At 42.7% G+C, this 12,001-nt stretch overlaps 1 protein-coding gene across 3 annotated transcripts in view; it reads right to left on the bottom strand.

The window, feature by feature from the left end:
- The window catches only part of NOS3 (nitric oxide synthase 3), a 937,759-nt gene that overhangs the window by 232,733 nt on the left and 693,025 nt on the right, over positions 1-12,001 (bottom strand). For all 3 annotated transcript variants that reach the window (XM_069645958.1, XM_069645960.1, XM_069645959.1), the window contains one exon: positions 7,708-7,786. In XM_069645958.1, coding sequence (XP_069502059.1) covers positions 7,708-7,786 — 79 coding nt within the window. The remainder of the gene's footprint in view (positions 1-7,707; positions 7,787-12,001) is intronic.

Raw genomic sequence — 12,001 nt, 5'->3', positions numbered from 1 at the left:
TCCAATATGAGGTCATTTGAACTATCCTGGGCATTTTGGTGAATGGATGTGCTTGCCTATAGCAAAGAGCCGGAGTGCCTCAGGATACTGTAGGTACTGCACACCCTCCGAGCAGGGACGTCATTTTACCAAAATGTCAGGGGTAGTGGATGTGACATAACACGACCTTTGACCTCTGGTGACATTTGACCCCCCCCCCTCCACCCCGAAGTGAAATGATGGAACGCGACCTTTCACCCCTTGACAAAACAGGAAGTGGCATCACATAGTACTGTTCCTAAGTACACTACGAAAAATATGGTTACGATATCACTATAATGTGATATACATTTCAGACAGGAATGGATGACCATATGTATCGTTAATCTCAGTGTGTGTAGGCCCATATTACCAAAACACTATGAATGTTAGCAGACGTCCAAGGCCAAATGATAATGATGTGTTATTATAAAGAACTTACACTCAATCGCTTTATATAGAACAAATATACATACAATATCACCCAACCTGTGTTGTTACTCATTTATAGACCTTAGAAGGATGAAAGTCTGAGTTCAGGTGTTTAAGAACAGACTAAATCAGTGACTCGCCCCCTGCAGTGTGCCTGAAATAAACCTTTATGAGTCTAGCAATTATTGTCTAGAATTCAAGAAAGACAAATTATTTGTTATTCCTATTCTTTCTTATTTAGGGTCACTGCTCAGTGTCACACTTGTGGAACCCCCTGTTTTTTTTTTTAGAGGCCTGAACAAGAATGCCAGTCACTCCAAAAAGAAAGAGCCACATGGCGCTGGCCACAGCCCAGGAGCTTACATTTTAAAAAACGTTTTAAAATTGTGTTTTTAGGGGTAGCAAGGGAGACCCCAGGGGTCGCAACTGCGACCCCTGGTACTCCAAATGACTGTCTCTGAGGCGATCTTTACAAATATTTAGGTGGTACACATGCATGCTACTGAATACTTACACCCTCATGTATTCTTTTCCATATCATGGCAACCGGCTAGAAGACTGGCAGCAACATATCCATGTCTAGGAGTTGCCAGTGAATTGACTCCATACATCCAGAGGCTGAATTTGGCAATTTTCCTAATTGGTATGAAACATCTTGCTGCATATAAACAAGTCCGTTTGTCTCAATAATGAAAGGGGCAAATAAAGGATCGAATCTAAACTACAATCTACATTTAATGGCTCACTGTATTGATGGTACAATACATGCACCAATGTCTTTCAGCACAGTTGAATATTTAATGACAGGAATACAATATATACTACAAATTAATGAAAAGTGTTTAAGGCAGGGACTGTACGACAAACAGGGGCACTCAGTGTACCACAAACTCATAGCAACAGACAGATCTGACCCCCACCAAGAAATAGAGGACAATTAAAGCAAGTTAGAGCTGGTTGTGGAGCATGTTGAGGGGATATGATTTCTCCACAAATGATCCATTTCAAAATTCCCATTGTGTGCTGTTCCTGGCAAAATGGCAGGTGCCGAAATGGGTTGATCACTTGCTCACTCTCTTGCGCTCTCCCCCAACTCTCTTCCCGCCCCAGCCCCTCCCTTCCCCTGACACATGGACTGAACACTCACCACCCATCTGTCCATCCTTCCCACGGCTCCCAGGGCTCACCTCTTGCAGTCCCTGATCTCGCTGCACTGTGTTGCCCCCTCCTCCTGCAGGGAGTCCCTCTTTTCAGTCCACCTGGCCTCTATGCCCTTCCGCATGCACCCTCACGCCATGCTTGATCCATGCATACTTGTGGACTGCCTGTTTATTCACTAAAATGCGTGCACTAGGGTAGGTTTCGGGAAATAAATAATGAGAGATTTTTTGCACTTGGATCGTAACACCGTCTAGGGCGTCCACACTGATTAATTACAGCAACCACAGTTACTTCGTGGTCTTTACTTCAAGTCTTGTAAGTCAACTTTTTATTTTGTTTTTTTAATGTATATATATATATATATATATGTGTGTGTGGGGGGGGGTATGGGATAGGAGGGGTTTTGGGGAGACCCCCATTAACAAAAACAAAAAAAAAAATATATATATATATATATATATGTGTGCCGACTCGAACTAGAAGGCCACACACTAGCTGTGGTTGATGTAATCACATAGAAACCATCTAGGGATATAGGGATAGTTTGCAAATGTATTTCATCATACATTTATCTCTTCTTCTACCCACATGGAGATGGAATTAGTCAACTGGATCCAAAACAGGGAAATGGCATCTGGAAAAAGCTTAATCGTGGAAGTAGGAAGGGAGTCCTATCTATATGTGGTGGCGCTGGAATATTGTTCAATGACTTATGGGTCACTATCAATCACTATTAAAGGCATGCCAAACAAACAAGTCTATCCCATATTGGAGGAATAGCAGGGACCATTTTTAGAATGAGATTTACAATTTATTTACAAAAATCTAGATGTTGTGAGATGAACAATAAAAAGGTTGGGCTGTGGACGTCTGGAAGGATGTATACACTTCTCTTTGTTGAGTCTGAGGAATAGAGTCTGATGTCAGGTTACCTCAGTGCAAGGTGAGAAGTGAGTGAGCGGTAGTTACTCACAAGATGGCTGGGCGTTTCCCTCTGCGGTCAGTTTACCTCAGTGCAAGGTGAGAAGTGAGTGAGCGGTAGTTACTCACAAGGTGGCTGGGCGTTTCCCTTCTAGCAGGCTTCAGCGGCAGATTAGGTGCAGATGGTGATGTATGATGTTGTGGGCGAAACGCTGCTTCAAAGATGTTAGAGAGACCGCAGCAGCGGCACAATGCGACTTTTCAAGGATAATAACGATGCATGGATGCGTGCGTCTCCACCACGAGCAGCTGCGCTGTGTATTAGGAAAATATGCTACCTTTTCAAAAAGGTACTGTGACGATTGTTCAATAGTAAAATCGATTTTCAGGAGATGTTTCTAGAATCACTTCAGGAAAGAAAAACATATGTAACTATGTTCTTCAGTCAAAGTTTAGTTAGGACAAAAGTCGGCATACTAGTGTAGGGAGAACTAATAGTTTTTAGAAAAGAAAACGACCACATAGCAAAGAAAGGAAAAAGTTACAGCTTTTACAAAGAAGGACTTTAGCGGTTTGCAAAGGCTTGCAAGTCTTGAGGATACACTATGCCAAGCTTACCTCCAGCCTCTAGGCACAAATTGGAGGCTACCAGCTAATTAAAGATATTAGTCAGGGGTGTAATCGAAGTGATTGAAACCTTAAGCAGCAATAGAGTGAACTAATTGTCTATTTGTCCTCCAGGTGTGCACGGGAGTTTCCTTCCTGTGCGTGTCTAGAATGCCACTGTGTAGATTCAGTAGTGGCAGGCATGACATTCGGGAGGCATCTGCGGGGTGCAGCATCACCTGCCAGAATTGATTAATAATAGGATGTTTTTTTTGCATCAAATGATGTCACACCCATTTTGGCATGGTTGGAACGATTATCCTTTTCACATCTGCGGATACAGTATGCATTATCATTCCTCTATGTCAGAGTATTAAGAGAAAACCTGTTTACATTCAATGCCAAACTGCACTCCTCAAAGACATAAGTAATCTTTCTCCCTGCCTTCAATGCCAACCCCAGTCATCTCTATTATAAAATGTGCTCCTCACCCCTTTTGACCGTGGCCTGAAGCTCTTCCAGAGCTTCATGGCCACAGCAGTTAGACTCAAACTCTTAGCTCCTTGTTATTGCACAAACTACCATTCCCCCTGCTGCCCTGTGCCGCCTTGCAATCGCTCCCTTTCACTACTACACTGGAATGCTGCCCAGCCTGGCCATCAAAGCCATCTCTTCAGGGGAAATTTTCAAAACGCAGCTCCATCTACACCTTTGAGTGTTGGAAATAGTTGAATCCATCTCTCCTGCAGTCTGCCATCAGAACCATTATATATCATTTTTTAAATGTGTGAATGCTGGCCTGAGGCTGTTTGTGCATGTCATATTTTCCACTCTTACCCCTTCACCACCCGGTTTACTCCACTCAATGAAATAGAGGTCTCGCGAAAAGTCACCTGTGCCTTCAGTTTAGCCAAGACTGTTTTTAAGCAGATTTAATAGTACTTCACCCCTAAAACCTCTGCAGGGATATGCAGGTAATTTGGATAATTACAGGAAAATATGTTAAGGAATGAGAGGAATTCTTAATTCAAAGGGAAGTTAATGGCAGCTGTGCTTCTGTCTCTTCTGCTGGGCTCTAATTAAACAAAAGCGTCTGGATTTATTTATTTATTTGTAATGTATTTAGTGTGTTACAGCTATTTTCACACTATTACAAATCACAACAATAAAATACTTACAAATATATACTTTTACAATTAACATGCTAACAAACCTCAATGCATCTCTAGTAGACTGTAAAATTACATTAAAATACATGTACATCATCTATTAAGATCATTCACTTAATAATAATAGTTCAGAGCCAACAGATTGAGGCATAAAGGGCTGTGGTTGATTCCAAGAGGCAAAACAACCAAAAAGCATCTGATCTAATGGACTGTATGTTACATACACATTTAATTAGTTATTTTATCCATTTCCCCTTTCCCTTTGGGGGTGTAGAAAGCACAGCAGATATTATTTATGTTGCGTCTTGAACGCTCTCAAGCGGGTAGTGTGGTTTGGCAGCTCCTGTGGTACTTGATTCTTAGGGAACCTGGTAGACTGCCTCTGCTCCATTATTCCCTTATGTCTAAGTCATTTTAGTTCGAAATGACATCCTGTTTCTTCCCTAAACGTTAAGACTTTTTAAGTTGAATTCCCACACATCAACTGTTCCTTCAGTAATAGTTAGTGCCACCTTGCAAAATGCAGCCGACACAGAATGAACACTGTCAGCATTCACACCCCCTGGGTCATCTCTCGCTGACGCTTCTTTAGCTGGAAGGAGCACTTGGGCATCTCGCTTAAATGATGTAAGGGATGCAGATTGAGCCATGCCAATTCAGACAGGTGCACGAGGAGGCAGTCAAAAACGAATGGGCAGCCCAGGGGGGTCTGACCAATCCACACTCAAAATTGATTTTTAACAAAAGAGCACTTCTCCTGCTTGAGCCTACCAGATGCAAAGGAACTCTGTGCATCACCCACTGGACTTATCATGGAGAAGGCCCAGACTCCTTCAGAAGAAAATTCTAGCGCTACACCCCACTTAGAACATGAATTGCCAGCACTGCCAGTCTAGTCGTAGTTCCTAACTACAACCGGAAAAGACTAGGAGAATTCTCATTCTCCCTACTGGCTGACAAGCTATGGAACTCGCCAGCTATTAGCTACGTGTCTGTGCATGGAAGCAAACGACCTGACGGTCATTAAAGAACTCAAGATATGGCACTTCAATTAACTAAATTGTTGAAAAGTAATAAATCTAGACTATTGCGTAGATTCCCAAACAATAAACACCCCGCAATGGTGATTGATCTATACTTCTACCCGCTCAAGGAAACACAATCGTAACCAGGGGTACATCATCTAGAGGCCCACCTCATCTCTTAACACACTCAATATCTTACCACTATCTCAGAACACAGACTGTCTGACACACAAAGGTTTTCCATGAGCAATGACCCACCCATCTTTTCCACATACTCTTCCCTCACTAATATGTCTCTAGTTCAACATTACACCTCAATACACTGCCCATTAGATGATCCAAAAAGCCTAACCTATATATTTTTCTTATTGTTTTATGGTACAAATATAAACCTTTCACAACAATTAATCAATATTTACATCTTTACCAATCAATTATATAAAACATATTTTCTAAAACATCACAAAAGTCTTACCTATCTAACCGAAATTCCTACCCTATCCATCTGCTATAAACACCCCCGCTCCAATGCACCCATTAATACTCTCTTAACCCTAGCACAGCCCCTACGGCTAACTCACCCCTGGATATCTCCCCATTAGAACCCATAACAGCATACAAAGCAATGGGTGCTTCCGACCTGCACTCATCAATACCACAGATTTGCGCACCTGCATTCTTCACTATCCCACCACAAACTCCTCCTTCCACCCACCTATTGGCAGAAGGCTGCGTTAAAAAACCACTTACCTTTGTTACAAGGCTCCATCTACATTCAGATTTAGTACCCTTTCTGAATTTCACCCAAGGGGGCCTATCGAAGCTGCATGCCTGCAAAGCCCAGCATCTTCGATTGTCCCACTTTAGTTTGAGTATACGTTTTATCGGTTCCATGTAATAATGTCGCTTCAAAAATATTGCCATGCAAACAAATCGCCAAAAAATGGCTATTTTTTGCAGGGACATTATTACATGGAACATGCGGGGACACCCCTGCAACCCTCAAAAACTTTTTATTTTTGCAAGGGGATCGGGGGACACCCCCGCAACCCCTGTCCCTATATATATAGTCACCTATATAATGTTGCCACAACCTTTTCCCGGCGACATTATATACTCTATTACCTGATACCATTTTTTTTTAAATCACAGATGTTAGAGTATTTTCATGAGTTCTGTGTTGCTGGTGCTTCTGTCGCAGAGCTTTGTTTTGGTTAAAGTATTATTTTTTCTTTTGATTTAAGGGTCTGGGTGCATTCATTTATCTGCAGTGTGCACCCTATTTAATTGTGCCTATTATCTTTGCAGAAGAGCTTTCCCCTCTCTCTTCTCCTAAAGAAAAATCAAAGGTTCCTTCTCAAGGCACTTGACCTCCCTTCATGCAGGCTGCCCCAGGCTGGCTGTTTGGTTGTAGATGGGAATTAGCGCATTCCTGAGCAGAGATGAACGCTCCTGTTCATAGAGGGCTGATAGTGATAAAGAGACACAGACTGCGGTTGCCAGTCAATTCGTGGAAAAAAATTGGTCGACCAGACAAATGGTCGAATCAAATTGGTCGAAAACCATTTCGTCGAAATTTTTTTTTTTCTATTTTAACCCTTTTTTTTTTTTTTTTTGGGGGGGTCCCCCCCAACCCCCTTTTTTTCTCTAAAAACCCATTTTTTAACAAAACGAAAACCCAAAAAATAAATATATAAATAAAAAATTTTTTTCGACCAAATGGTTTTCGACCAAATTGCGTCGACCAAATTGCAGTCGACCAGTTTTTTTTCGACGAGTTGACTGGACACCACAGACCGCTGCAGCTAGGAGCGAAGAAAGACAGCCTTCAATAGCTTGCATGTAGGTGGCAAGCTGATATTACTGGTAATATAGAGACAAACTGCTATAGATGGTTATAAGGAGACGTGATATTCGTATTGTGCTCATCAGCCTAAGCAGGATTGTCCTACAGGATTATTAGGTAGTTTGCAGACAGTCTCCTGCCTCTGAAAGGCGGATTTGACCGGTGCAGAGTCATTCTCCGGTCATGCAGACACACCTGACAAGTCATTTAGGGCTTTTGTATGGGCTATTCCGCCTCTGCCATCACTCCACGCCGAAAACCTTTCAGCTATAACTGAATAGATCTGACGCCTCCGTTTCTGATGAACAGCAATTACAGTTCCCCTGAGACACATCTGTCAATCACGCTCTGGTAGAGAGTAATGAAGGAAGAAGAGGGGGTGATGGGGATGGCAGATGTATCAGATTGGTATAGGGTGTCATGTATTGGGAGATGAAGTGTTAGCATTGCAGGTAGGGCTGAGACAGCCCTTCCCCACAACTAGACTTAAACATCACAAGATGCTGCACAAGAGAACTGAAGGCATTACCTGGAGTTATAGCTCTGCAGGTTTTGTTTTGAGATGAATGTTGATGAGAAGACCTTCCTTCTATGCAGCTGAGACAGACCTGAGGGTACAAAACATTTCCATGCATCAGAGACAAATTACCAGAAATAATTGGGCACTCTGTAGTGGATGCCCACCAGTCTTGAGTATCACAACTATAGCGCGTGGCTCCTCATGACATACCTATACAGTACAATACACCAGTTGTCATTTTCATCTAGAGGAAGCTTTGTACTTATGTAAGATTCAAATGTGGCCAAACACCTTCTGTTTCTAAGCCCTAGATGAGTGCCTGACCATCACTAGGGCCTCTCTGTCCACACCTCTTCCAGCCAAACATATGCTTATGCACGATGCTTGACCAATATTTGTTTGAAACCTAAACTTACCCAGCAACATAGAATGACATGAAAAGCATCTTAATCCTCTGCCCCATAACAAAAAAATTAGACTCCATACAAGGGTGAAACAACTACCTGTGTCTGGGCAGTTGTAATGCAGGGAACTCAATGCGCGGACACACTGCCCAGGGCCGTCTTAAGAGTGATCATGGACAGTGAAGATTCAAGGCTGAAGGGCTGCCAACTGTCAACACCCAATATGAAACCCAGTCATAACCTATTACAAAACATATGCAGCGCACAGTCAGCAAGATGCTTCAAGGCTGTCTAGAAATGTGTTCCCGAATATGTACAGAACCGAGAGGGTGGTAAACTTAATTCCCCTGTTCTAAAACCATACAGATCTGCTTAACAAACATGCACCATCAAACTTAAATATGTAGGGAACATGTGTCACTGATGGCACTCTGTTAAGAGTGGCACAGGACACCCAGGTAGGGTTTGGGTGGTTGTGCCGAAGTAAAGTGGACAGATAAGTACACACACAGCTGAAAGTAAAGAGAACGAAGAGTAGGCAAGTGTAGCAAGGAAATAAGGTACAACAGAATGGATTCCCTATTGGGGTGTATGCAGATATAGGAAAAGAGTATTCCACAGACCTTATGAAAAACTCTTGCTTTCTGTACAGTTTGCTAAAACAGAGGCCCACGCTGATTACTCATGGCTTGGAACAACAGCTATGGGTGTCTGTAACACAGAAACGAGACAAGGGAAGGGGCAGAGGTTGCCTGACGGAAACCAACAGACAAACTCTGTACAAAGGGCTCTACAAACAGTACAAGAGAAGACACTAACAGACAAATCCAGGAAGAAGGAAGTCGATAAGCAAACTGACAGAAGGAAATGAAGGGAAAGCCGTATCCCAAGGTTGGATAGGGATAAAGGACAGAGGGTTGAAAACAAGGGAGAAAGCAAGGGAGCAGCAGTCAGGAAACAAGGGGACTGCAATAACTGAAAGTAAATAATGTAGGTGAACTGTTGTGGATAGCAGAGGACGGTAGGGTACAAGGTTGAGAGCTCAGAGGAGAAGGAAAGCAATGAGCAAGCCCAAAGGAGCTGGTGGATGTGAGGTCTAGAAAGTGCGAGACACATTGGGGGACAGAGGAGAGAGTAAAGGGGGTTGGATGTGATGAGGAAGTATAGAAGGAGGTGAGGAAGTGGGAAAAAGAGAACCTGACAGGAGAAAGACTGGATCAATCATCCCATACCTTTATAAAACATACAACTCGGTAGAGTAGGGAAAGATAGGAAGTCCCTGAGGAAGTTTAGTTGGCTAAGGCCCTGTGCCTTTAGTTTGACATTACAGATAATATAGCCCGTTAGTGTACTTAGGGTGAAGCAATAAATATCTGCTAGCTGGGGGTTGAGGATGCCTGAGTTAGGGAGGTGGTGCTTTCAGATATGAGAGAGAGAAAGAGAGAGACAGAGGGAAAGAGAGAAAGAGAAAGAGAGAGAGAGAGAAAGAGAGAGAGAGAGAGACAGAGACAGAGACAGAGACAGAGGCGGAAGGCTCTAGGGCCCATTGAAAGTTATTTGAAAAGCCTTGAACAGTCCTTGGGCGTTGGAGTGTTTCTTGAGCCTTCTGTGACAGTTACAAGAAGGTCACTGGCTTTCATGTTGCAGGATGGTTGTGTTGGTGATCAGCTATTCAGAATTATCTGAAGCAATATGGAAGTGACAGTACTGTTGCCATCTAATCACTGCACTGCTAAGGATTAGTGTACAAATGTACTTGAACATGCCCACACTGATATGTCCTTGACCTTCGGGGGATCTAGTCCAGAGCAGTACCCTCACCCACGGCCAGAAAAATCCCTTAACACTAACAAACCTCAAATATTTGCCATTAAAAACACAAACATTCAACTGTACTATTGAGGGCCGGCTATTCGGGTATGTAGGAACCTGGGAGCAATGGATTATACTCCTGGTCTCAAACTCGGAATGTATGGTTCAAACCAGAAGTCTTCTAGTGGTGGCCTCAAGAACGAAATCCACCCATGTTTTCAAGATATACATATAAAGTACATTTGAATATAGTGAATTTAAATGGGCGTTCTTTGCATACTGGTAAATGTGGTGAGATTGTTGCTCATGAGGACTGGCCTTGAGGACCCCTGATTCAAGCATAATGTGTATGCCTTGGGTCTATGTTTGTAACATTATTGTATTTAGAGATGTGCTAAAGATGGTGTGTGTGACAAATGTATATTGGAGTTTAATTGTTGCAAATTGATTTGTACATTAACCAAACATGGAGGATAATCTGCAAATTCAATAGTGTTGATGCAAGTGTAGTTTAGTAGCAGAACGAAAATGGGGGTAAATGTCCTTTCATCTACTGGGGAATGTGTAGTTATCCCCTCCCCCAATTCACATGGAAACTAGAAGGCATCCTACACATTTAAACAATGGCCATGAATGCCAACAGAAAGTGTGGCTTTTTGCATGTCTCTGGGTACTAAAGGAATCCTAACCTGACCACAAACATCGTTGTGGTTTCTTACACATACTCCTGTAGCAGAGGTGTTGGTGCTGGGGTATGAGCTACTCATAGACTATGTATGGTAGTCAATTTCCTACCCAAAGGCAAACTGCTCTATTTTTCTGTGCGTGGACGACCTGCACAAAACTGCAGTCCTGACACCAACCGGACCCTCACAAAATAGCAGCCTCGGGCCAGGTTTAACTACCTATGAAATAGTATAAAAATGGCAGCATTGAGGAGTTACACTCTCCCAAATCACTTTTGAGGCTATATTTCGGAAGGGATGCAGATAGTGGGCATAGTATAGGCCAGAGGAAACATGGAGAGTGAGTGAGGAAGTCTGGGAAGGGTTGCTAGGGTGTAGGAAATGCATTGGTGCAAGAGGAGTGTCTAGGCCAGGTTGTGGAATGTACTACAGTGCACAAAACTAAATGCTGCAGGTGATAACAGGCGCCTCCTGCATTTGCACATGCAATGTACAAGCTCATAACATAGCACAGTAGTTCTAACATACAAGTCTGGGCTTGTAAACTGGTGTGGTGGCATTGACTTTGTTCCTGATTAGTTCAAAAAAGCAATCACCATTGAGCTGGGTAATGTAAGGGGGGCATGGTATCACAAGTATGACTCCAACACAAGACTTACAAGTTTCAAAACCTTTATTAAATTCCTGGGGTTTGGAAAAACCCCTACTTTGCCCTATGGCTATTATGGGAGCAGCCTCTACCATCAAATAATCAAGAAAACACAGTCATAGTCAGTCTTTGTCAAATTAAAATGGCATCTATTAACAAAGCCTAATGCCTGCCCTATCTCTTATACAAAAACATTTTAAGGGAATATGTATGCAAAGGAAAATCAGTGTTGTAACAATGGATCAAGATGGCTGAGTAAGCTCTCCTCCCCACGTTGGACAGCACGGAGTAAGGCGGCCCTTGTAAACAGGATGACACATGGTAGTAGGTGTTTTAAAATGTGATGGGTTGTGTTGTTCCGCATGGGGAAGGCTTCTGGGTACTTGGTAGCGCAATCAACAATCACGAGAACATATGTATTGCCCAGTTTAGAAGTTTCCAACGGTCCAATAATATCCATCCCAATTTGGGAAAAAGGGACTTCTATTATCGGTAAGGGGTTTAGAGGGGCAGGTAGGAAAATATGTGAGCTGGTTTTTTGGCATATCTTCCATGTCTGAATGAAGTTCTTGATGCCAGCATGGATACCCGGCCAATATCATTTCCCACTGATATGAGCTTGGGTTTTAGATAGTCCCAAGTGTCCCCCTGTCAAGTGAGAGTGTGCAATTTATAGTACGATCTTACGATGGGTTTTGGGTATTACTAATTGAGTCTTACTTAGGCCTTCCCTGGAGGTTTCTCTTCTATAC

Source organism: Ambystoma mexicanum, chromosome 2p, assembly GCF_040938575.1.
Source record: "Ambystoma mexicanum isolate Mex_15411 chromosome 2p, UKY_AmexF1_1, whole genome shotgun sequence".
Classification (NCBI taxonomy): domain Eukaryota; kingdom Metazoa; phylum Chordata; class Amphibia; order Caudata; family Ambystomatidae; genus Ambystoma; species Ambystoma mexicanum.
Note: the sequence above shows the minus strand (reverse complement) of the source record. Positions and strands in the feature narration are given on the sequence as shown.